Source organism: Salmo trutta, chromosome 38, assembly GCF_901001165.1.
Source record: "Salmo trutta chromosome 38, fSalTru1.1, whole genome shotgun sequence".
NCBI lineage: Eukaryota > Metazoa > Chordata > Actinopteri > Salmoniformes > Salmonidae > Salmo > Salmo trutta.
In genome coordinates, this window is record NC_042994.1 from 14,047,619 (window position 1) to 14,075,615 (window position 27,997).

At 42.6% G+C, this 27,997-nt stretch overlaps 1 protein-coding gene across 1 annotated transcript; it reads right to left on the bottom strand.

Annotated features, from left to right (window-relative positions):
- LOC115178753 (rho GDP-dissociation inhibitor 1) lies at positions 1-27,950 on the bottom strand. The gene is made up of 6 exons (XM_029740035.1): positions 27,821-27,950; positions 9,449-9,640; positions 6,111-6,194; positions 5,232-5,308; positions 4,176-4,239; positions 1-2,870 (listed from the first exon to the last, which is right to left on the bottom strand). Exons 1-6 carry the CDS (start codon positions 27,915-27,917, stop codon positions 2,671-2,673), a joined length of 714 nt encoding a protein of 237 aa, XP_029595895.1. The 5' UTR covers positions 27,918-27,950; the 3' UTR covers positions 1-2,670.
- Between the last annotated feature and the right edge of the window lie 47 nt (positions 27,951-27,997).

Sequence of the window (27,997 nt, forward strand, 5' to 3'; positions counted from 1 at the left end):
CCAAGTTGAGCAAGATCTTTATTGTCCAAGAAGAGCAATCACAAATGATCAAATATTTATACAACCCCACCAGCATCATCATTGAAACTGTACAATGTGTTAAGGAATGTATGGAAAAGCACAAGATCATTCACAATATCTGAAACACTTTTACATCCATATGCTTAGGGTACAGTACATGTCAATTCCACTTTCTGATCCAAAATCCCTCCCTCTTAACATACTCAAACAGTATCACGCATTTTCTGCTAGCACATCCTACTCTGTTCAAACTTGACCGTTCTTCCATCAACGCCTCTCTTCGTCAATATGTCATTGGGCAAAGGCTGGGGCCTGACTGTGGAGGTGTACATCTTAACCCTACCAGCTCCTGTTCCTAATGAAAACTGAAACACCGTCAATGTCTCCAGCAGCAGACGGTGAGTCATTCTCTACTCCTGTGCCTTCTCTGGTACTTGTCATCACCTTTGACCTCCGACAGCAGGCTCTAAGGGTCGTAACAAAATGTGAGTGAGGTGGGGAGGAGGGAAATCTGACTGGGGATTGATGTACATTAAGGCGACCCAAAAAAATAATTGTGTCTTTCTTTTTCATGCGACCAAAGTCGACAATAAGGCCTCATGGCTAAGGAACACAAGAGTGTTAACAATGATGATGAAGTGGCTTGCTGGGGTGGGCAAGAAAAAAAAACACATGGGTAAATTCTAGGTGGTGTATTCTATTCTCATTCTAACTACCATGTTTACTAGTGGAGGTTGAGTTTAGACAAAACAGGCCGGGAGCAGCATGTGTGTAAACACTACAGTGAGAATCTCAACAAGCAAAGAGATTAAGATGGTGAACAGTTGATAGTACAATATGCCCTTGAGTGAGTCTACCTGATGGCAAGCACCACATGAAATACACAATAGACAGCCCAAGGCATGCACCATCTTATCATCTACCATGATATCTGCGGAAGAGTAGTAAACTGATTATTGGTGAGAGAAACTGATTCTTTTGATCTTTCGGTATAAGGCACACCCCCCCCCCCCCAATGTCTCACATTATCTTTCACTTCCTTTGCTCTAGCCTCTGCCGAGTGCCCAAGAACTGGATGTTCCTGTTTTCAGGGGAAATGGACTTCTGCTTTTGGACGTTAACAAGGCGACACGCCACTTTAACTCCTCCTCCACATACAACAGAAAACCAGCAGGATGCGGACCTCGTAGGGTAAGAGTTGAATACCCCTTATGTAGGGGATCTAGTTTCAGGCGTAATTATTATTTATACACCTGCTACATTAGGTTACCTTGGCCCCAATCCCCATGTAAGAGGAAAGGGTTAAACAATTAAGGGGGGTAGGAGGAGCAGAAGTAAAGCAGCTCATTAATTCACTGTACGTTTAAAAGACACGCTCCAGAACTTTTTTCCCTACATTAAGCCCCACTTGGGCAAGCCCCTTAGTAATTTGAGTTTCAGCCCCTCACCATTTGAGTGACAGCTAGCAAGACACACACACAGTAGAGCGAGAGCAATGTCGTGGTGCACATATCTGCACATTTGTGACACATGCAATTTTCAGAGACCACTTTTGGGTCGTGGATGCTACTTTCAGAACTACTGGCAAAAAAAGAATACAAAAGTTCAGGAGAATATCTTTAACAAGGCAGGTCTTGGTAAAATATTTTTAAAAACTAGCAAGGAGGCAAGCAAAGGAATGCTAAAAAGGGGCAGAAAAAGATGTTGGGGAAGGAATGACCATAAAAGCTGATTAATATCAACAGTGACGAACAAAGCCACAGTATACTATTATTCATACAATTATATATAAAAAAAAAGGCTAAATTAAAAGTTGATTGTACACTTGCTTTTCCACATGTACTTCTTACTGACAGGAAGACCATTTAGGGAGCAAAGGGGGGTTTAATCACTTCAAGCAGGACAAACCAGGAGGGGTTGGAGGATAGATCCTGCACAGTACAGCTATGGGAGACTTAAAGGTCCAATGCAGCTGTTTTTTTATATATCAAATCATTTCTGGGTAACAATTGAGTACCTTACTGTGATTTTAATTGAAAACAATGGTTAAAAAAATAAACAAAATAGCTTCTTAGAAAAGAGCAACTTCTCAAGCAAGAATTTGGTTAGGACTGTCTGGGAGTGGCCTCAGTGGGGCAGGGAAAACTAGCTGTTATTGGCAGAGAGATTTGGAACTATTCTTTATTGGTCTATTAACTAATTTACCGACTGGTGATGTCACCACGGGGGCCAAAACTCCATCCCACCAAGGCAGTCTTTTCAAAACAGCTCCAACACTGAAAGAGCATTATCATAATTTTCACAATATTATTCCAACCTCAGTGTGGATATATATATAAAACACAGGTAAAAATCACATTTTTGACTGCACTGGGCCTTTAAGGTTGCATGGATGGTAGGTTGAGGGCAATGAATCAATGATGGTGGATTTTGTGCAACCAATGAAAGCAGAGGGGGGATGGACGGACAGAGGGGGGCGTTGCTTCTGCTGCTGCTACTAATGCAGACGGATAAATGGGGAGAAACGAGAGAGGGATGGGAAGGGTCGGAATGAAGATTGAAGACATGAGGATGGAATGAAGTAGAAGAAAATAAACTCATGGAGAAATGGGGACATGGTTGTGGGGTTTGGTTTTGAAGGCCTCTTTCTTAGTCTTTCCAGTCTTTCTTGATGTTGAGGTTCCACTCCCAGGAAAGGTGGTCGTGCTTATCGTCGTCGGTGAACTTGGACTTGATGTTGTAGGTGCCGCGGGCCAGCATGCCTTTAGGAGCCTCCTCCAGCGGGGTCAGGAAGTCGTACTCGTTCGGCCTTGGCCCATAGCTCCCCACCATGTAGTCCGTCTTGTCAACTACAGAGACCGAGAGAAAAGGGCTGTTTGAATCACCAGGGAGGACAAGAAATACAGGGTGGTGTTCATTAGGCAATAAACAGAAAACGGAATGAAATAAAGAGTAACTACTTGGAGAAAATACTTGCTCTCTGGGAAGAAAGTTATCAATAAACAGGACTAATGAAAAACACAACTGATGATTGTTTTACTCCAATTTATAGAATTTGTTGTACTTTTACCCCTTTTTCTCCCCAATTTCGTGATATTCAATTGCTAGTTACAGCCTTGGCCCATCGCTGCAACTCCCCTACGGACTCGGGAGAAGCAAAGGTCGAGAGCCATGAGTCCTCCGAAACACGACCCTGCCAAGCTGCACTGCTTCTTGACACACAGTTCGCTTAATCCAGAAGCCAGCCGCACCAATGTGCCGGAGGGAACACCGTCCAGCTGGGGACTGAAGTCAGCTTGCAGGCACCCGGCTCCCAGCAAGGAGTCGCTAGAGCGCAACGGGACAAGGAAATCTCGCTCGGCCAAACCCTTCCCTAACCCGGAAGACACTGGGATTGAACCCGGGTAGCAGTGCCGTAGACCGCTGCGCCACTCAGGAGGCCTGCTCCAATTTATTTTGATCTAGCGATTTCTCAATAAGCCTCAAACACGACTCACTAATAAAGCAATTGACACAACAGGCTGTTTTGTGCCTCGACTTGCATCCAGTTTCAAACAAACATTTCATGCCCTGCCACTGCCTTTCTCTTCTGCTCAGTAAAATGTGAGATGAATGCCTCAAAACAATTTCTCAATAATATCCCTATTGACATTGTTGAGTCTGTTTTTCAGCCTCTGTTTTTCAACCTTTTCATCGAGTTCAAACAATATCTCAATTTCAGGCCCTGGCCCTTCAGCCTGTTTCTCTTGGCAGATTTAAAAAGGGAAGGCAGTGTGTGGGCCGGGGCTGTCTGTCAACATTAAACAAGGGTAGTCTCTACAGGCCTTAAGTGTTTACAGCGCTTCATTGAACTAATTAATTTAAAATGACTCCCTTACTGTCTAAAGCAACGGTGTTGATGTAACATCATGCCACTTATCTCTTCAATTCTGTTAGGACCAACATTTGGAAACCATGACAATGTATCACCTAGTACATTCCCTTAACAGGGCAATCTGTAGAAACTGATGGTAGTGGGAAACTTCAACGTTGATGTCAACATTCGCTTCAGTCTAGGGCACAATTTCCCACATTTACTATGGGAGGAAGGCTTGTGCGTTTGAGATGGAGGTCAGGAGGGAACAAACGAGGGATAGGAAGCAGCAAGCACTCACTTCTCACTCCTTTCCTGTGGGTCTGCTGGACATACTTGAGTCCCGAGACAATCTCCTTGTTCACCTGCAGAGACAGAGGCATCGTTAGCGGCATGGAAAATCAATCTCGCTTATCGCAAGCTCATCTGACAGAAATAGGCCATGTAAAAGACCTAGTGAACCATGAAATCTGAAAAATACAATACCTACCGGTAAGCCAAGTTCATTAATGGCACAATCTGAGTGTTTGATTTCTAGTGGGGGGGAAAGAAAAGTGTTGCCACCACCTTTTTAGGGAAAGGGAAAAGGGGATACCTAGTCAGTTGTACAACTGAATGCATTCAACTGAAATGTGTCATCTGCATTTAACCGATGGGGTCTTTATACAAACAGCTTTCATTCACGTAAACTGAACTACATTGATTCTCAATTCAATTGACCTGAAATATTACAAGAGAATCAATGTAGTTCAATTGAATTGTTTTGTGCAATATCTTACATCTTGTACAGGTAACTGTCAAAATAATGGAAACACTTGTGTGAATGAGGGGTACAAAGTATATTAAAAGCAGGTGCTTCCACACAGGTGTGGCTCCTGGGTTTATTAAGAAATTAACATCCCATCATGCATAAAAATGCTGGGCGGGCCATTATTTTGGCAACAATGGCTATGCCCCTATAGGATGGCAATACCCCCATCCACAGGCCACGAGTGGTCACTGAGTGGTTTGATGAGTATAAAAACAATGTAAAACATATGCCATGGCTGTCTCAGTCACCAGATCTCAAACCAATTGAACACTTATGTGAGATTTTGGCACGGCGCCTGGGACAGCGTTTTTCATCAACAAAACACCAAATTATGGAATTTCTTATGGAAGAATGGTGCCGCATCCCTCCAATATAGTTCCAGACGCTTGTAGAATCTATGCCAAGGTGCATTGAAGCTGTTCTGACTCGTGGTGGCCCAACACCCTATTAAGACACTTTATGTTGGGGTCTCCTTTATTTTGGCAGTTACCTGTACATTTAAATGTCAGCAAGGACCACTGCAAAAGATCTGAACTGTGCTCTCACTTTGAAGCTGATCTTTATTCTGTACTCCACTCCCTCCTTCAGGATAAAGGACTGCTTCTTAAAGGCCTCCAGATCTCCTGTTAGAAAGACAATGACGGAAAAAACAATAAGGTTTCTCCAACTCTCTCTCACACACACACACACACACACACACACACTAACTAGGGCATGCAGCAGGGGACTGCCGTCCACAGGGCCCCAGTGTGGAGTGTGAGAGCAGGGTGTCTAACAGCCACGTAGAGTCCTAGGCAGCTCTGACACCTCAGCAGGGGTCATTATCTCAGCCCAGCAGTGGCACTGCCTCATTAGCACACTTAATCAGGGGTTTTAATACTGTCTTCTAGCAGTGCTGCAGCACTCTACCTCAACATCTAGCAGTGGAAGCAATACAGTATTCTCTTTATTCCCTCCACGATGAATGGTTCGAACCAGTTTTTAACCCAGAATTTGCAATACGTGCTGTACATGGAAAGACCATGAGGTAAGGCTTTGAAATGTTCAAAAGACACCTAATTTATTCCTATTCATTCACCGTGTGGCTGTGTTATACTGTTCCCCAGGAACCCTTTTTCTGTGTTAGTTTATGACCGCCAGTCGTCAATACAAGCACATAGGCGAGTGTGATGCACGCATTTGTACTGGCACTGGCCTGCCTCGTTCAGGGTGACTCAGGTCATTCTGTTCAGCAGCACAAGGTCTCTTGCTCACCTCAAGAGTCACGTGACAGTAGCAGGTCTTTTCTTAGAACACGGTCTAACAGATCAGTTTGTCAAGGCCAGTTAGTTACACACTCGGAACCATTTCCCCCATGTTTTGAGATGCTCATACGATAAGATGACCATTTCTGGGGATTACAGTAAACAAAGTACTACAGCTCACCTTGCAGGTCAAGGGTCAGTGGGTTCGGGGCAGTCTCACACATCAGTGTCAACCGTGTCACCTGGACGTTGGGAACACTGGGATCTGCAACAAGACCAGACAAAGAACATTCATATGGATCATGTAACTAACCCACAGCAACCTGGACACAATTACACCCTACTTATTTAACCATAGGTTTGCTGATATGTAATGTTTGGTTTCAGACCTTTAACCTTTATAGGTCATTTGGTGTGAAAATACGTCACAAACGTATTTTATATTCTAACAAGCACAGACATTACTTAAATGTATTTTTACATAATTCTGCATTTGTGTCTAAATGACAACCAAATTGAATACATCCAAGTAGGGATATCTGTGAAGTTATTGCCCTTACCTAGGCCTCCATTTAAACATTACAACTTTTAATCGATTGTACAGACCAAGACTTCTTAGAGGCAACATTTAGGAACGAGGACTGCATGTATACTATCAGTAACAACCAGCTGTCCAACGGTCTGCCCCAGATGAGAGCTGAAATCAGGACCGCTATCCATTAGTTGGAAGGGCCCCAACATTACACAAACATTTGTTTATTTAGAGATACAAACAGTCCCTGGGTACTAGCTATAGCCTTCTCCCAGAGCTAAACAGTGTTATTTATTTTTTTACATTTCACCTTTATATAACCAGGTAGGTCAGTTGAGAAAAAGTTCTAATTTACAACTGCGACCTGGCCAAGATAAAGCAAAGCAGTGTGACTACAAAAACAACAGAGTTAAACAAACGTACAGTTATTAACACAATAGAAAAATCTATGTACAGTGTGTGCAAATGTAGAAGATTAGGGAGGTAAGGCAATAAATAGGCCATAGAGGCAAAATAATTACAATTTAGCATTAACACTGGATGTGCAGATAGATGTGCAAATGATGTGCAAGTAGAGATACTGAGGTGCAAAAAGATAAATAACAATATGGGAATGACCTAGTTGGGTGGGCTATTTACAGATGGGCTGTATACAGGTACAGTGATCGGTAAGCTGCTCTGACAGCTGATGCTTAAAGTTAGAGAGGGAGATATAAGTCTCCAGCTTCAGTGAACTTTGCAATTCGTTCCAGTCATTGGCAGCAGAGAACTGGAAGGAAAGGTGGCGAAAGGAGGTGTTGGCTTTGGAGATGAACAGAGAAATATACCTGCTGGAGCGCGTGCTACGGGTGGGTGTTGCTATGTTGGCCTGAGATAAGGCGGGGCTTTACCTAGCTTATAGATTACCTGAATCCAGTGGGTTTGGCGACGAATGTAGCGAGGGCCAGCCAACGAGAGCATACAGGTCGCAATGGTGGGTAGTATATTGGGCTTTGGTGACAAAACGGATGGCACTGTGACAGACTGCATCCAGTTTGCTGAGTAGAATGTTGGAGGCTATTTTGTAAATGACATCGCCAAAGTCAAGGATCGGTAGGATAGTCAGTTTTACGAGGGTATGTTTGGCAGCATGAGTGAAGGAGGCTTTGTTGCGAAATAGGAAGCCGATTCCAGATTAAGTTTTGGATTGGAGATGCTTAATGTGAGTCTGGAAGAAGAGTTACAGTCTAACCAGACATCTAGGTATTTGTAGTTGTACACATATTGTAAGTCAGAACCGTCCACATATGGTGTCCAGGGCACAGCTGGGGTCTGAGGGGGGTCTATAACAAGCCGCAACGGTGACAGACTTGTTTCTGGAAAGGTGGATTTTTAAAAGTAGAAGCTCAAATTGTTTGGGCACAGACCTGGATAGTATGACAGAACTCTGCAGGCTAACTTCGCCCCCTTTGGCAGTTCTAGCTTGTCGGAAAATGTTGTAGTTGGGGATGGAAATTTCTGGATTTTTGGTAGCGTTCCTAAGCCAGGATTCAGACACGGCTAGGACATCCAGGTTGACCGAGTGTGCTAAAGCAGTGAATAAAACAAACTGATGTTAACATGCATGAAACCAAGGCTTTTACGGTTACAGAAGTCAACAAATGAACGCATCTGGGGAATAGGAGTGGTGCTAGGGGCTGCAGGGCCTGGGTTAACTTCTACATCACCAGAGGAACAGAGGAGGAGTAAGATAAGGGTACGGCTAAAGGCTATAAGAACTGGTCCTCTAGTGCGTTCGGAACAGAGAGTAAAAGGAGCAGATTTCTGGGCGTGGAAGAATAGAGTCAAGGCATAATGTACTGACAACAGTATGGTAGGATGTGAGCACAGTGGAGGTAAACCTAGGCATTGAGTGATGAGAGCTTTTGTCTATAGGAGGCACCAGTTAAGCCAGGTGAAGTCACGCATGCGTGGGGGGGTGGAACAAAAGGGCTAGCTAAGGCATATTGAGCAGGGCTGGAGGCTCTATAGTGAAATAAGACAATCACTAACCAAAACAGCAATAGACAAGGCATATAGACATTAGGGAGAGGCATGTGTAGCCGAGTAATCATAGGGTCCAATGAGTAGCAATAGGTGAGTCAGGGAGCCGTTCAGTAGTCGCTACTTCAGTAGGCAAGCTGGAGACACGGCGATTCAGACAGCTAGCGGGCCGGGGCTAGCAGCTGGGCCTTCAGCGACGTCGCAACGGAAGAGCCTGTTGAAACCACCTCGGACGAATACGTCGGCAGACCAGTCGTGATGGATCGGCGGGACTCCGTGTCAGCAGTAATGGGTCCAGGCCATATGGAAAAATAGGTATTGTAGCTCAATAATTAGCTGGTGGACCTCTTTGGCTAGCCGGGAGATGGGCCTAGTTCGAGGCTAGCTCAAGGCTAACTGGTGCTTGCTTTGGTACAGAGACATTAGCCAGGAGTAGCCACTCGGATTGCAGCTAGCTAGCGGCGATGATCCTGTGTAATGGTTCAGAGTTTGCGGTAGGAATTAGAAGATGTAGAAGAGAAAAAGCAGTTTGATTTTCTCTGGGTTGATAGTGTGCTGTGCAGACTGGCAGGTATTGACCGAGCTGAGGCTGGCTGGTGTCCGAGTTAACGGTGAGGACCGCTAGCAGTGGCTAACTGACTAGTAGCTAGTTAGCTGGCTAGCTTCTGATGGGGGTTCCGGTTCTAAAGTATAAAAATAGCAGATCCGTACCACATTGGGTGAGGCGGGTTGCAGGAGAGTATATTCAGTCCATCGTTGGAAAGTGAGATTAAAATATATATATGAAATATATACGAGAGGGAAAAAAAACGAGGAAAACTATATTTACACGGGACAGGACAAGACACACGTCCGACTGCTACGCCATCTTGGATATGACATGTAAAGATACTAAGCAGGCGCCAGGCAGACACGCATTCAAACACACACATATTGAGAGAGAAATGACAAACGCACACACTCACCAGCGACAGCTGCAGCGCCAGCTCCTAGCAGAACCTCCTTATACTTCCGGAGGCTCTCGTCATCCTGGTCCAGCTCCTGGATCTCCTGCAGGGTCTTCTGGGCTGGGGGCTTGTAGTTGACTGTCTCGCCTACGTCGTTCTCCGCAGCGATGGCTGCTAGCTGCTCCGGAGTCAAATCGTCCTCAGCCATGTCTGTGGAGAGAAAGAGAAGTGACAGAGAGGGCGGGGAAGAAGAGAGAAAGGAGGAATGTTTACAACCAAGATTATTGGCAAATAAATAGTTCCACTAATCGCTACTCCTCCCATGTGGCTTCTTCTCAGAGGAGGTAGTATATTCTGCTCAAATTAAAGGATGACAGCATCTCATCAATTACTATGAAATGCTGCTATGACATCGCACAAGGAACTAAAATGCAGAAAAGTTCCCTGATCAGAAGAACCAAAAAAGGTGCAGAAACTTTTCTTTCGTTTTTTACATCACAAAATAATTAAGTCACTACTGATGACTTAATCCTGGATCTAATGTGAAAAATCTGGGCACACTGAAACAGCGTCAAGCTAATGGGAGACCATCTCTATCAAATGAGGTCACGTGTGAAAAGTCACATGACATGGGCCCCTAACACACAAGATTGAGGTCAGAGGAGCAGGGGTGTGTTCCTTAGCATTGGGAGAACCACCAGAGGGGTTGTTCTAAAAACAGATCAAACACAGTCAGGCTCTCACAACCATTGGTCTCCAGGGGCCTCTTAGCCTGACTTTTCAAAACAAGCTCACACCAATCTACTTACGCTGACTGTCATACGTTACAGTGATGTCTTCCTTTCATTATTTATCAAGTAAGTTTAACTACACTGATAGATGTGGTCAAGCTTCGGGCAAAACGATGTTGACATACAGAATTTACGTGCTCCTAAAATAGACCACATGCAGGCTACATTCTTTAGATCAACGCATTCAACGACCATGGTCCTTAGATGTTGTTGCCTGTTTGCCCCAGATCTGTAATCGCAAACACCTAAGGTCGTTGTCATGACAAAACTTATGTTTGGATCTGGGCCGACTTCCAGGTTTAATTTGTGAAACTGTTCTTGAAATTGCTTTTCTCAAAAATGACTCAAAATTCAACCTGCCCATCTCTGTCCTTTGAACTCATGCTCACATCATTTGATGCCATCTTACCAACAACTAAAATCATTTGACAGCAAGCCTAATGACATTCACAACAAACAAGATGGCCAAAAAAAAAAAAAAAAAAATCCAGATGGATCATCCAGGGGTTATAATTGGAATGAGGGGCCTCTCCTCAATACACTTGAGTCATGACAACTGGAGGGACTCACAAAAGCAGGAAGAGCTGTGTTTATGCCAAGAAGCGTCCAACAATCCCAATAAGGCTTTCTCTCCCACAATAGCCTTATCATGAATCCTCTGTGTCTGCTACTGCAGAGGAATGGAAAAGAAAAAAAAAGAAAAACATTCACTGAAAGTTATTTTCCACTTGATTTTGGTGATCTATCATTCTTCGCTGGAGCTTGGGGGAGTGAAAGTATTTAAATGTTGGCGTTTAGTCTTAAGAGTTAAAAGCACATCTGGATCCTTGTTAACCAAAGAGTGTAAGACTATTAAAAAAATACAAATAAAATAAGACTAGCAGCCTGGTGGGACTTTGATTTGGAGGAAAATGGAGCGGGGAGAATGAATGACGCAGTTTTTTTTTATGGAGTACAGTGTATAGTACATGTATTAGGAAACTAATCCCTCACTAAAGCCAATCTACACGGTAACAAAGATATAGGAACAAAAGCTTTTTAGAAAGACCAATAAATACAATTGGCACTGGCCAATTGTCCAGAAGAAGAAAATCCCATTGCGAAATAATGCTTTTTACCCTATTCATTGACGGAAATACCAGTCGATTTAAATACATTTGACTGGTCATGCTTAACGGTCTATAGGTTCATTTGATTAATTTCGTGAACTTAAATTTCCGTGTGTGTATATTGGTTATGTATCTCATTTATCACACTCGCACAGCATACAGCTACAGAGCCTTTAAGGTGAAAATCTGTAAGACAGCGTGAGAGCTGCTGATACAGCATCTCAAACAGCAAATGCATAAGCAATAGAAGGCAGGCTTCATCAGGGTGTCACTCACCACTTTGCAATGAGCTGGAGGCAGTATGCCTTTTGAAAACATATACTTCATTTTTGGAATCCTGAACATTTTACTACATATCTTACCTTGCTTCAAAGTAGCCTAGCCAAAATCAGACCATATCCATAAAGGCAATTATTTTATATCAACTTTCTTTCATTGTCCAGTACCTATGCTAGTTGTTGCATATTCGTTCTCCCCTCTAAATTTCATCTCTGTCACATGTAACTGCTTGCTTATGACAACGGTGTTTCCCCGCTAATTGCATTATGGAACGAACATTCACACGTAGCCTACTGTCTTCTGCACATTGCTGCGCTTATAAATATGAAGAAATAATAGTTGATCAACATTTTAGGGATAAATGTTCTTATCGGTTGCATCAGACTCACAGCTTTTTAACGTTAGTTTTATGTAGCCTAGGCCTACTGGTTGTATGAATTTGGGATCTATCGTCCCACAACTGTCCCAGAGTCAGTTTGGAATAGGCTGTTTCTTTCTCGACAAGCTGAACAATAGGTCAACTTATACATGGGGATAGTAAATTAAAATAGGCTAGTGATTTTGCTATTCGTTACTCGTCTTATTGACTGAGAAAAAGTATATGTGGGCATCGGAATTAGGTAACATCGTTGCATTCTCGATTTGCATTTTCTGTTCAAATGAATTACCATAACCTAAACGGGATTTGTGTCTTCCTGAGTACTGTGGGTGGACGCCCTAATTAGGTTACGCTCCCGACGCATATGGGTCAGGTAAATAAATGCTGCCGGTCAAACGTCCGGCACCACACATTCCAAACGGAAACCTTGTGCTGAATATAGAGATGTTTCTAATGTGTTTGTGAGCTGGTCTCAAGAGTTAAGGAAGCCCACCATCAGTGTGACAGCGTAGTAGTTCCATCATAGACCTAACGCTTAGTCAGTACCTTACACGGCCCATATACAAGAGACAAACAATAGCCGTTCGAAGAGGCTAATTGGCCGGTGTTTAAACAACGGCGAGGCAAACCGCCTGAGTCCGCAATTATGATTCAGGCCTAATATGAATAAGCCGTTAGAAGAGGCTAATAGGCCGGTGTTTAAACAACGGCGAGGCAAACCGCCTGAGTCCGCAATTATGATTCAGGCCTAATATGAAATGCGTGTCATCTTATCTTGAAGGCAGCTTGGAACCTTGACAGGAAACACTCCAACTAATTGGACGAATGCATTCTACTTTGGTAATAATAAAAAAGAAGCCCTTCCACGCATCTATAACAATGATATGTGATGTTACTGGCAGAGTTAGTAACATGTTAACTGTAGCCTATTTCACAAAAGGCTAGTTTGCCTTGGAAACAACTGTACACAAAACATCTCATTAAATGTTGGGAGAATGGGTATCCCCTTTGGCTAGAGAGGTGACACTAACAGAGAGTAGTCGAGTCTGACTCAAGTCCACTTGTATAGAAAATAAAATAACTTGAGACTTGACTTGGAGCCTCAAGACTTGAGACTGATGATGTGAAATTATCTGGCCAGGTTTTGTAACATTTGGTTACTCATTTTGTGGGACAGAAGCACCATGGATTACTCTCCACGCAGCCAGAGACAGTAGCCACATATAGGCTAGTGAAACGCACACTTGGCCCTTTGAACAGAACAGCAAACTGTCAATCAACACAGATCGGGTGAGATACAGGGAACCCAAACTGTGCACATGCGCCATCGTGCATACATTTATTTTATCCCCCCACACCAAACACGATACGACAAAAATATCAAAACAAACTCTGAACCAATTACATTAATTTGGGGACAGATCGAAAAGTATTAAACATTTATGGCAATTTTGCTAGCTAGCTTGCATTTGCTAGCTAATTTGTCCTATTTCGATAGCTTGCTGTTGCTAGCTAATTTGTCCTGGGATATAAAAATTGAGTTGTTATTTTAACTGAAATGCACAAGGTCCTCTACTCCACACATATAACAGTCAACTACTCCTCCTCTGGCGATGTAGAGGTTAATCCTGGCCCTGCGGTGCCTATCTCCACTTCTACTCCCCAGGTGCTCTCATTTGTTGACTTCTGTAACCGTAAAAGCCTTGGTTTCATGCACGTTAACATTAGAGGCCTCCTCCCTAAGTTTGTTTTATTCACTGCTTTAGCACACTCTGCCAACCCGGATGTCCCAGCCGTGTCTGAATCCTGGCATAGGAAGACCACCAAAAACCCCGAAATTTCCATCCCTAACTATAACATTTTCCGACAAGATAGAACTGCCAAAGGGGACAGTGTTGCAATCTACTGCAGAGATAGCCTGCAGAGTTCTGTCTTACTATCCAGGTCTGTACCCAAACAATTCGAGCTTCTACTTTTAAAAATCCACCTTTCCAGAAACAAGTCTCTCACCGTTGCCGCTTGCTACAGACCACCCTCTGCCCCCAGCTGTGCCCTGGACACCATATGTGAATTGATTGCCCCCCATCCATCTTCAGAGCTTGTGCTGCTAGGTGACCTAAACTGGGACATGCTTAACACCCCAGCCATCCTACAATCTAAGCTTGTTGCCCTCAATCTCACACAAATGATCAATGAACCCACCAGGTACAACCCCAAATCCGTAAACACGGACACCCTCAGATATCATCCTAACCAACTTGCCCTCCAAATACACCTCTGCTGTTTTCAACCAAGATCTCTGCGATCACTGCCTCATTGCCTGCATCCGTAATGGGTCTGCGGTCAAACGACCAGCCCTCATCACTGTCAAACACTCCCTAAAACACTTCAGCAAGCAGGCCTTTCTAATCAATCTGGCCCGGGTATCATGGAAGGATATTTACCTCACCCCGTCAGTAGAGGATGCCTGGTTATTCTTTAAAAGCGCCTTCCTCACCAACTTAAATAAGCATGCATCATTAAAAAAAAATTGAACCAGGAACAGATATAGCCCTTGGTTCTCTCCAGACCTGAATGCCCTTGACCAGCACAAAAACATCCTGTGTCGTTCTGCATTAGCATCAAATAGCCACTGTGATATGCAACTTTTCAAGGAAGTTAGGAACAAATACACAAGCAGTAAGGAAAGCTAAGGCTAGCTTTTTCAAGCAGAAATTTGCATCCTGTAGAACAAACTCAAAAAAGTTCTGGGACACTGTAAAGTCCATGGAGAATAATAGCACCTCCTCATAGCTGCCCACTGCACTGAGGCTAGGAAACTGTCACCACCGATAAATCCACTATAATTGAGAATTTCAATAAGCATTTTTCTACGGCTGGCCATGCTTTCCACCTGGATACCCCTACCCCGATCAACAGCCCTCCATCCCCCACAACAACTCTCCCAAGCCTCCCCCATTTCTCCATCACCCAAATCCAGATAGATGATACTCTGAAAGAGCTGCTAAATCTGGACCCCTACAAATCAGCCGGGCTAGACAATCTGGACCCTCTCTAAAATGATCTGCCGAAATTCTTGCAACTCCTATTACTAGCCTGTTCAACCTCTTTCGTATCGTCTGAGACTCCCATAGATTGGAAGCTGCCGCGGTCATCTTCAAAGGGGGAGACACTCCAGACCCAAACTGCTACAGACCTATATCTATCCTACCAAGCCTTTCTAAGGTCTTCAAAAGCCAAATTAAACAGATTACAGACCATTTCAAATCCCACAGTACCTTCTCCGCTATGCAATCTGATTTCAGAGCTGGTCATGGGTGCACCTCAGCCACGCTCAAGGTCCTAAACGATATCATAACCGCCATCAATAAGAGACATTACTATGCAGCCGTATTCATAGAGCTGTCCAAGGCTTTCGACTCTGTCAATCACCACATTCTTATTGGCAGACTCAACAGCCTTGGTTTCTCAAATGATTGCCTCGCCTGGTTCACCAACTACTTCTCTGATCGAGTTCAGTGTGTCAAATCGGAGGGCCTGGTGTCCGGACCTCTGGCAGTCTGTATGGGGGTGCCACAGGGTTCAATTCTCGGGCAGACTCTTTTCTCTGTATACATCAATGATGGCCTCCAACTGCTCTTAAATGCAGTAAAACTAAATGCATGCTTTTCAACCGATCGCTGCCCGCACCCGCCCGACTAGCATCACTACTCTGGACGGTTCTGACTTAGAATATGTGTACAACTACAAATACCTAGGTTTCTGGTTAGACTGTAAACACTGCTTCCAGACTCACATCTCCCATCCAAAATTAAATCTAGAATCGGCTTCCTATTTCGCAACAAAGCATCCTTCACTCATGCTGCCAAACATACCCTCGTAAAACTGACAATCCTACCGATCCTCGGCTTCGGCGATGTCGTTTACAAAATAGCCTCCAACACCCTACTCAACAAATTGGATGCAGTCTATCACAGTGCCATCCGTTTTGTCACCAAAGCCCCATATACTACCCACCACTGCGACCTGTATGCTCTCGTTGGCTGGCCCTCGCTTCATACTCGGCGCCAAACCCAATGGCTCCAGGTCATCTACAAGTCTCTGCTAGGTAAAGCTCCGCCTTATCTCAGCTCACTGGTCACCATAGCAGCAACCACCCGTAGCACGGTCTTCAGCAGGTATATATCACTGAAGCTGGAGACTCATATCTTCCTCACTAGCTTTAAGCACCAGCTGTCAGCACAGCTCACAGATCACTGCACCTGTACATAGGCCATTTACAGATGGGCTATCAAACTACCTCATCCCCATACGTATTTATTCATTTATCTTGTTCCTTTGCACCCCAGTATCTCTACTTGCACATTCATCTTCTGCACATCTACCATTCCAGTGTTTAATTGCTATTTTGTAATTACTTTGCCACCATGGCCTATTTATTGCTTTACCTCCCTTATCCTACCTCATTTGCACATGCTGTATATAGACTTTTTCTACTGTATTATTGATTGTATGTTTGTTTATTCCATGTGTAACTCTGTGTTGTTGAATGTGTCGAACTGCTTTGCTTTATCTTGGCCAGGTCGCAGTTGCAAATGAGAACTTATTCTCAACTAGCCTACCTGGTTAAATAAAGGTGGGGGGAAAAACTGAATGGTTTCTAGTCATCTCTACTCCTTCCAGGCCTTTTCTTCTCTGGACTTAATATTGTGATGGGCAACTTTCATAAATTAGGTGCATTACTGCCACCGACCTCATTAGACTTATAAAAAACTATCAATCTTAACATAATCACTAGTTAACTACACATGGTTGATGATACTACTAGTTTATCTAACGTGTCCTGCGTTGCATATAATCGATGCGGTGCCTGTTAATTTTCATTGAATCACAGCCGACTTCGACAAACGGGTGTTGATTTAACCTCTCTAGGGTAGGTGGCACCAAATCGTCCCACCTACGTAACAGCCAGTGGAATCCTGTGGCGCGTTATTCAAATACCTTAGAAATGCTATTACTTCAATTTCTCAAACATATGACTATTTTACAGCATTTTAAAGACAAGACTCTCGTTAATCTAACCACACTGTCCGATTTCAAAAAGGCTTTACAACGAAAGCAAAACATTAGATTATGTCAGCAGAGTACCCAGCCAGAAATAATCAGACACCCATTTTTCAAGCTAGCATATAATGTCACATAAACCCAGAAGACAGCTAAATGCAGCACTAACCTTTGATGATCTTCATCAGATGACAACCCTAGGACATTATGTTATACAATACATGCATGTTTTGTTCAATCAAGTTCATATTTATATCAAAAACCAGCTTTTTACATTAGCATGTGACGTTCAGAACTAGCATACCCCCCGCAAACTTCCGACGTATTTACTAAATTACTCACGATAAACGTTCACAAAAAGCATAACAATTATTTTAAGAATTATAGATACAGAACTCCTCTATGCACTCGATATGTCCGATTTTAAAATAGAATATTGCAAAATGTGCTTTCACCAAAAAGCTAAGTAGATAGCCCGGCATCACAGCGCTAGCTATTTAGACACCCAGCAAGTTTAGCCTTCACCAAACTCCGATTTACTATTAGAAAAGTTTGATTACCTTTGGTGTTCTTAGTCAGAATGCACTCCCAGGACTTCTACTTCAATAACAAATGTTGGTTTGGTCCCAAATAATCCATAGTTATGTTCAAACAGCGGCGGTTTGTTCGTGCATTCAAGACACTATCCGAATGGTAAATAAGGGTTACGAGCACGGCGCATTTCGTGACAAAAGAATTCTAAATATTCCATTACCGTACTTCGAAGCATGTCAACCGCTGTTTAACCTGTTAGGGCTAGGGGGCAGTATTTACACGGCCGGATAAAAAAACGTACCGATTTAATCTGGTTACTACTCCTACCCAGTAACTAGAATATGCATATAATTATTGGCTTTGGATAGAAAACACCCTAAAGTTTCTAAAACTGTTTGAATGGTGTCTGAGTATAACAGAACTCATATGGCAGGCAAAAACCTGAGAAGATTCTGAACAGGAAGTGGCCTGTCTGACAAGGTCTTGTTCTTCTTGTCTCTGTTTATTTAAGACTGAGGATCTTTGCTGTAACGTGACACTTCCTACGGCTCCCATAGGCTCTCAGAGCCCGGGAAAAAGCTGAATGATGTCATTCCAGCCCCAGGCTGAAACACATTTGCGCTTTTGGCAAGTGGCCCATAAGATGATAATGGGCTTAGGCGCGTGCACGAGTCGATCCCGTGCTTTATTTTCTGTCGTCTATTTACCTAAACGCAGATTCCCGGTTGGAATATTATCGCTTTTTTACAAGAAAAATGGCATAAAAATTGATTTTTAACAAGCGCATTTGCGAAAAAAGTACTGCCGTTGCACCAATGTACCTAACCATAAACATCAATGCCTAACAGGAATATTTAGACTTAGCCACCCGTTAGATAAAATACGGAACTGTTCCGTATGTCACTGAAAGAAAAACTTTTGTTTTCGAGATGATAGTTTCCGGATTCGACCATATTAATGACCTAAGGCTCGTATTTCTGTGTGTTTATTATATTATAATTAAGTCTATGATTTGATAGAGCAGTCTGACTGAGCGGTGGTAGGCAGCAGCAGGCTCGTAAGCATTCATTCAAACAGCCCTTCGCTGTGCTTCAAGCATTGCTCTGTTTATGACTTCAACCTGGGTGGGTATAATTTGCGGAACGTTCCAACAGGAATCTATTCCAAAAACTTCGTAAATAACAAGGTTTCCAAAAAACAACGCATACAAAGTTGTATAGCGGCAGAATAAGATACCGGGTAGGGAGTGGTCTATTTCATTGCGTTTTTCACTCATCACGTTTATTCCGAAAAATGTCTGTCCTCACATGTCTGTTTGCCTATGGACAAACATTAAGAATAAGCTACGTGGTGAGTTGATGCCTATTCGGCAGCTAGTTAGCTGGGTTTGTATGCGATGCTACTTTGTATGCGTTATTGGTTGGCAACCTTTTACTTTACGTTTTTTGGAACAGATTCCTGTTGAACGTTCCACAAATTATACCCACCCCTTCAAGCCTGTCAACTCCCAAGATTAGGCTGGTGTAACCGATGTGAAATGGCTAGCTAGTTAGCCGGGTGCACGCTAATAGCGTTTCAAACGTCACTCGCTCTGAGACTTGGAGTAGTTGCTTCCCTTCCTCTGCATGGGTAACGCTGCTTCGAGGGTGGCTGTTGTCGATGTGTTCCTGGTTCGAGCCCAGGTAGGAGCGAGGAGAGGGACGGAAGCTATACTGTTACACTGGCAATACTAAAGTGCTTATAAGAACATCCAATAGTCAAAGGTATATGAAATACAAATCATATAGAGACAAATAGTCCTATAATAACTACAACCTAAAACTTCTTACCTGGGAATATTGAAGACTCATGTTAAAAGGAACCACTAGCTTTCAAATGTTCCCATGTTCTGAGCAAGGCACATAAACATTAGCTTTCTTACATGGCACATATTGCACTTTTACTTTCTTCTCCAACACTTTGTTTTGCATTATTTAAACCAAATTGAACATGTTTCATTATTTATTTGAGGCTAAATTGATTTTGATGTATTATATTAAGTTAAAATAAGTGTTCATTCAGTATTGTTGTAATTGTCATTATTACAAAAAAAAGAGAAAAAAAAGAAGAAATCGGCCAATTAATCGGCATCGGGTTTTTGGCCCTCCAATAAAAGGTATCGGCGTTGAAAAATCATAATCGGTCGACCTCTAGTCAAAATAGCATTAAATAGATAATTTACATAAAGGCTTGCATTTGGAATTTAAAAATGTATTACTGTGGCGAAGATGCAGAATAGGCTCGTCTATTCACTTGCGCTCTCCAAACTCCTGCCAGTGGAGAGCGCTTTGTTCTCTCGAAATGTTTGCTGTTGAAGTTCTGTTTGTTTAATTAAATGTATGGTTTTTCCTTGGTCAATATTTCCCAGGTTATGTCGGACTTCCGTAAGTCCGTGTCCTATATCTATGTCCTTCTGGTTGTGCTTAATATAACCATGTGTGCCTTAGTGTGCATAGAAATAGGCTACGTGGTAACATTAAGCTAGCCATTCATACATGGAGCAATAATGTTATAAAATATAATCATTAAGTCTGATTAAGACGAATCTAACAATGTATGTGGAAATTGCCTTTTACATTGTAGAACCAGTGTATTGGCTGTAATTGCCAATTGTATGGTCCTGGGAGGGGAAAAAGTGCTTATATACCTGTTTGAGCTCCTGTTAGATTAAATTTGGTTTCTCAAGGGGTGGTTGTGAAGTCTTGCCCTCTAATTGTATCCGTTCAGATAGTGCCGGTTAAGCCTCATACAGGGGCTATTTATTTTGTGCTATTGCCCGTGTATATTTGGTAAATCGACTAGGCTTTCGGTGGTATACAGATGTTCATATCGTCATACCATCCTCTCATCACGGAATTTAAGGTATTACCTGCATAGCACACAAGGCACTGTAACAGTAAGGGGCTGTAGTGGAGCAGGTCGAAAGCTTTAAGTTCCTTGGTGTCCACATCAAACTATCATGGTCCAAACACACCAAAGATGGTCGTGAAGAGGGCACGACCTATTCCCCCTCAGGAAACTGAAAAGATTTGGCATGGGTCCTCAGATCCTCAAAAAGTTCACAGCTGCACCATCGAGAGCATCACTGCCTGGTTGCATCACTGCCTGGTATGGCAACTGCTCGGCATCCGACCGCAAGGTTAAAACCTTCTACCCCCAAGCCATAAGATTGCTTAACTTGTTATGGATAGGGGGCAGTATTTTCACAGCCGGATAAAAAAACGTACCCGATTTAATCTGGTTATTACTCCTGCCCAGAAACTAGAATGTGCATATAATTAGTAGCTTTGGATAGAAAACACTCCAAAGTTTCTAAAACTGTTTGAATGGTGTCTGTGTATAACAGAACTCAAATGGCAGGCCAAAACCTGAGAAGATTCTGTACAGGAAGTACCCTGTCTGACCATTTCTTGGCCTTCTTTGTCATCTCTATCCAAAACAAAGGATCTCTGCTGTAACGTGACACTTTCTAAGGCTCCCATAAGCTCTCAGAAGGCGCCAGAACGTTGAATGATGACTCTGCAGTTACTGACTGAAAAACAGTAGCGCATTTGGATAGTGGTCGATCTGAGAACAATGAGACGGGTGCGCACGTGCACGTGAAGAGTCCATTTTAGATTTTGAGTCTTTGAACAGAAAGGACGTCTCCCGGTCGGAATATTATCGCTTTTTTTTACGAGAAAAATGGCATAAAAATTGATTTTAAACAGCGTTTGACATGCTTCGAAGTACGGTAATGGAATATTTTGAATTTTTTTGTCACGATACACGTCCGCGCGTCACCCTTCGGATAGTGTCTTGAACGCACGAAAAAAACGCCGCTATTTGGATATAGCTATGGATTATTTGGAAGCAAACCAACATTTGTTGTTGAAGTAGAAGTCCTGGGAGTGCACTCTGACGAAGAACAGCAAAGGTAATCCAATTTTTCTTATAGTAAATCTGAGTTTGGTGAGTACCAAACTTGGTGGGTGTCAAATTAGCTAGCCCGTGATGGCGAGCTATCTACTCAGAATATTGCAAAATGTGGTTTCACCGAAAAGCTATTTTAAAATCGGACACCGCGATTGCATAAAGGAGTTCTGTATCTATAATTCTTAAAATAATTGTTATGCTTTTTGTGAACGTTTATCGTGAGTAATTTAGTAAATTCACCGGAAGTGTTCGGGGGGAATGCTAGTTCTGAACGTCACATGCTAATGTAAAAAGCTGGTTTTTGATATAAATATGTACTTGATTGAACAAAACATGCATGTATTGTATAACATAATGTCCTAGGAGTGTCATCTGATGAAGATCATCAAAGGTTAGTGCTGCATTTAGCTGTGGTTTTGTTTTTTGTGACATTATATGCTAGCTTGAAAAATGGGTGTGTGATTATTTCTGGCTGGGTACTTTGCTGACAATCTAATGTTTTGCTTTCGTTGTAAAGCCTTTTTGAAATCGGACAGTGTGGTTAGATAAAGGAGAGTCTTGTCTTTAAAATGGTGTAAAATAGTCATATGTTTGAAAAATTTACGTTTTCGGATTTTCGAGGAGTTTGTATTTCACGCCACGCCTTATCATTGGATATTGGAGTGGTGTTCCGCTAGCGGAACGTCTAGATGTAAGAGGTTTTAACCTGTTGGGGCTAGGGGGCAGCATTGAGAATTTTGGAAAAAATATGTTCCCATTTTTAACTGCCTCCTACACCAACTCAGAAGCTAGAATATGCATATTATTGTTCAGGTTTGGATAGAAAACACCCTAAAGTTTCTAAAACTGTTTGAATGGTGTCTGTGAGTATAACAGAACTCCTATGGCAGGCAAAAACCTGACAAGGTTTCATGCAGGAAGTGGCCTGTCTGACAAGGAGTCGTGCGTCTTGCATCTGTTTATTGAAGAGTAAGGATCTTAGCTGTAACGTGACAATTCCTAGGGCTCCAATAGGCTCTCAGAACCCGTGAAAAACCTGAATGATGACGAGGCGGCCTCTGGCTGAAACACATTATCGCCTTTTCCAATTGTCCCATTAGGTGTCAATGCAATGAGGCGCTTGCACGATTCGCCCCCGTGGAGAAATTTCAGTCGGCTGTTTAGGCTCATTGCAGATTCCCGGTCGGAATATTATCGCTTTTCTACGAGATAAATGGCATAAAAATTGGTTTTAAACAGCGGTTGACATGCTTCGAAGTACGGTAATGGAATATTTAGAAATTTGTCACGCCATGCGCAATGCTCATGACCGTGATTTAGTATTCTGATAGTGTCTAGAACTCACGAACAAAACGCCGCTGTTGGAACATAACGATGGATTATTTGGGACCAAACCTACATTTGTTATTGAAGTAGAAGTCGTGGGAGTGCATTCTGACGAAGAACAATAAAGGTAATAACATTTTTCTTATAGGAAATGTGATTTTGATGAAGGCTAATCTTGCCGGGTGTCTAAATAGCTAGCCCGTGATGCCGGGCTATGTACTTAGAATATTGCAAAATGTGCTTCATCCGAAAAGCTATTTTAAAATCGGACATATCGAGTGCATAGAGGAGTAATGTATCTATAATTCTTAAAATAATTGTTATGCTTTTTGTGAACGTTTATCGTGAGTAATTTAGCAAACTGTTAGTAAATTCCCCGGAAGTTTGCGGGGGGTATGCTTTTCTGAACGTCACATGCTAATGTAAAAAGCTGTTTTTTTTATATAAATATGAACTTGATTGAACAGACATGCATGTATTGTATAACATAATGTCCTAGGTGTGTCATCTGATGAAGATCATAAAAGGTTAGTGCTGCATTTAGCTGTGGTTTGGGTTTATGTGACATGATATGCTAGCTTGAAAAATGGGTGTCTGATTATTTCTGGCTGGGCACTCTCCTGACATAATCTAATGTTTTGCTTTCGTTGTAAAGTCTTTTTGAAATCGGACAGTGTGGTTAGATTAACGAGATTCTTGTCTTTAAATAGCTGTAAAATAATCATATATTTGAGAAATTGAAGTAATAGTATTTCAAACGATTCAAAAATCGCGCCACTGGATTGAAGTGGCTGTTACGTAGGTGGGACGAATTCGTCCCACATGCGCCAGACAGGTTAAGAACAAATTCTTATTTACAATGACTTCCTCAGAAACAGTGGGTTAGTCTGGGTAGCCATTTTGATTAACTGTTAACTGACTTGCCTAGTTAAATGGTTTAAAAAATAAAAATACCACCAACTGGACTGGAATGTGGACCTAAGTTCATCTTTCAATCACCCACGTGGGTATATGCTCTTAAAACCAATGAGGAGATAGGAGAGGCGGGACTTGCACTGCGTCACAAATAGAACCAAGTGCCCTTGACAATCAAGCGTTCTCTGTCGTCGGTGATGTTGGCTTACACCGACTGGTCGAGCACCAGTACACACCACCAAGTGCGCCATTTTTCAGATGTTGCCCTACCGGAGTTACACAGTAATAGCGTCACTGCTATTAACATACACCACCGTTCAAAAGTTTGGGGTCACTTAGAAATGTCCTTGTTTTTGAAAGAAAATTTCTTTTTAACATTAAAATAACATCAAATCGATCAGAAATACAGTGCAGACATTGTTCATGTTGTAAATGACTATTGTAGCTGGAAACAGCTGATTTATAATGGAATATCTACATAGGCCCATTATCAGCAACCATCACTCCTGTGTTCCAATGGCACATAGCTAGTCCAAGTTACTCATTTTAAAAGGCTAATTGATCATTAGAAAACCCTTTTGCAATTATGTTAGCACAGCTGAAAACTCTTGTTCTGATTAAAGAAGCAATAAAAACTGGCCTCCTTTAGACTAGTTGAGTATCTGGAGCATCAGTATTTGTGGGTTCGATTACAGGCTCAAAATGGCCAAAAACAAAGAACTTTCTTCTGAAACGCGTCAGTCTATTCTTGTTCTGAGAAATGAAGGCTATCCCATGCGAGAAATTGCCAAGACACTGAAGATCTCGTACAACATTGTGTACTACTCCCTTCACAGAACAAACTGGCTCTAACCACAATAGAAAAAGGAGTGGGAGGCCCCGGTGAACAACTGAGCAAGAGGACAAGTACATTAGTGTGTCTAGTTTGAGAAACAAACGACTCACAAGTTCTCAACTGGCAGCTTCATTACCCATAAAAAAAACTCTCAACGTCAACAGTGAAGAGGCGACTCCGGGATGCTGACCTTCAAGGCAGAGTTCCTCTGTCCAGTGTCTGTTATTTTGCCCTCTTAATCTTTTCTTTTTATTGGCCAGTCTGAGATATGGCTTTTTCTTTGCAACTCTGCCGAGAAGGCCAGCATCTCGGAGTCGCCTCCCCACTGTTGACGTTGAGACTGTTGTTTAAGACTGCTACAAGGTCCCTATTTTACAATTACATAATCAAAATGTGTCGGAGACAAAATAATGAAACGGGCTGTATGGTAGCCTCAATAAACAGACAAAGAATTGTAGTTGAACAAGTCATTGCATGTATAGATTATTTTTTATTACTTGACTTGAAAAAACACGTGACTTGACTTGCCCTTAGAATACACGCCTTGAACTTGACACGAGACTCGACCCGTTCTACTTTGGACTCGACTTGAGACCCGGACCTTGTGACTTGCTCGTGACTCGAATAATAGTGACTCCGCTAATATACATCCAGCCTCCTGACCTGCCTGAACTAGCAGAACTTGCAGGCTGGGTGGAATGCCAGAAGGAGAGAGCTCACCCTGCAGACAGTGGAACATGGATTTGACTGCAGTGATAAACATGCCTGAGCACAGGGCAGCCAGGGGCCTGCTTAGACTCCAGCCTGGTCTCAGACTTGACGTAGCATAGTAAATGTAGGGGACACTGAAATTAGTAGGATATGGTTACGTAAGACAGAATGTTACTTAAGGCAAAAACGAAAGGTGGGTGGTTGGTCGGGTGGGTGTATAACACAAATATCTAGCAACTCAAAGGTAGCATTTGAGCTAATTAGCAATTACTTACTACTTGTTAGCTACTTAAGATGCCCGCTAACCAAACTCCTAACCTTAATCCCCAGTATAGCTAACATTAGCCATGTAGCTAACGGTAGCCACAACAAATTGGTTCGTAACAAATCATACATAATGGATGATGGGCATCCACAAATTAATACATACCATACGAAATCTACTGTCTTCGATTTGCGTAAAGAATAATACAAAACGTTCTAAGACCAGGTTGCAGACTCACACCGACTGCTTTTACACATACACACAGACATCGGTGGTCGACCCATCTCCATCTTGCAAGAACAGACCCAAGGAAAGACGCGGACCCGACGACCAACCTAATGGGCCCAGGTCTAGACCCATGTAAAAGCAATATAAATATCAGCCAAGTTGCTCTTCTACTTAACGAACAGGTCTTGCTTTATATGTTGTTTAACCCTTCTATTAGTGTAAAACAAATGCTATGCAGAGCCGTGGTCCATTCGGGTCTATCAGCTGTAGTTACATAGACCCAAGACCTGATGACAATCAAATAGGGCCCGGCCCAGATCCGAGGAAAAAGCTTGCACTTTGGCCCCAGACCCACCCTGGTCTGGTATTTGGTTGGACCCGTGAAGACCTCTATACCACATAATTAACCAAATAACTCAACTGTTTGGGTTGACAAATGTGTGTCAGATTATATAAACTTTTGACCAAAGGTGGGGGTGTTTCAGAGCTAATGTTATGTAATGATTTGCACTAAACTTGCAGTGTCACTTAAAATCTCCCTTCCTATTCCCTGCTCTTAGGCAAATGTCATCCTCAACTTTGTCTGGGAGCTAGGGGCCAGGGGTTTGTCGGTCTGATTTTAACTCAGCTGGCAAGCGCATGGGAAGTTCAGAACAGAAACATAACCATCTGCAAGCGCCTGAGCATATACGAGAGATTATTTGTCAATGAATAATCAATCCGTGACAAACAATGAGAATTTAAAGCAATTTCCAATGCTAACTTTATGGATGGTCTATTTAATGAGCCGTGATGTTCCATCGTATAGGGCTCAATCAATGTCGTCCTGGCTTCTAGTCTTAAGGGTCCACTACACCCACCCAGTCAGAGGAAGATGCCAATTCTTTCTAGCAGACAGGATGTGGTACTTAAAATTCAGGTTGACAGGAAACAAGTCTAACTAGACTAATGAATTTCCTTTCGCACATTCACCAACTAGAATTTGCTTCGGTAAACATCAATGGATGAAATTAATTACGGTTGAAATAATGACTCATTGTTTATTCAACCTTTTGAACAAAATGAGTTGTACTCTGCACAGGTGCAGAACAGTCTCTTTCTCCTGTGCAATCACTGACAATACTCTACACAGCCACCAGCTGTAAAAGTATAATTTGCGTTGCAATGGAACTGGGTATGCAGTGTGCACTACAGATCAATATAGTACGTCAATACATTTGTTCTCTTATCAACATTGCTTTATGAACTTGAGTTACTTCCTGGAAGAGAAACATCTAACAAAGAAGTCTCATTTCCATTCTTTTGTTGTCTGTAGGTGGCTAGATAGCTTGAGTTGTAGCGTTAGCTTGCTGCAAAGAAAGATTGACCGGTTAATGTAGTTACTGACAGGGACAGATGCTGACTTTGGAGAATCCAAACGAATAGCTAAAAAAAATAAGCTAAACATAATGTGTTAAACTATCTAAGAACAAAGGTTAACTAATCGTCGAATTTGGCCCTGTTTCAGGCGACAAAGTAACCAAACGTCAAAGACAGCAAAATAGCTAGCTAGTGTGTTAACACCACTGGCTAACTAGTCTCTGAACGGCTAGACACTGCCGCAAGTCATCAAGCTGCACGAGGATTGCTAGCTGGCTAATTAGCAACATGGGTGTTGGACTCTAGCTACCTGCCACCCAATTAAACCAAACTGTTACAAATGTTCCGTGCTTTTACATAAGTCCCACTGCAGCAGAACAAAATATTAAAAGTAGACCAACGTTTACTTAATGTTTCGCTGCTACATATGAGCACTGCTGCAGCCAGGGTGTGAAGTATGTAACGTTAGATACGTTAGCAGGCTAACGTTACCGTGGTTGGCATGCTAGCACAACTCAGCAAATTGCTAGTTAGCAAAGTTTGGAGGAAATGACACCAGATACAAAGTAAGTCTAAAACATAATGAACCGTCCTGTGCTTGATCGTTAACTATTGTATATGTTGTGAAAGCAGGTCTTTACCGTTTTCCTGCTGTTTTTTCCCAGGCGCTTGTAGAATAAGTGCTTCTGTTGCTCTTCCCTGTGCAAGTATGGCGAACAAGGAACGGCGCCGCCCCATACAACTCGTTTCCGGGAACTATGCCGCGGCGCGCACGCTCTATGCAGGTGGCGCGCAGTTGCCGCGCGCCCTAAAGAGAT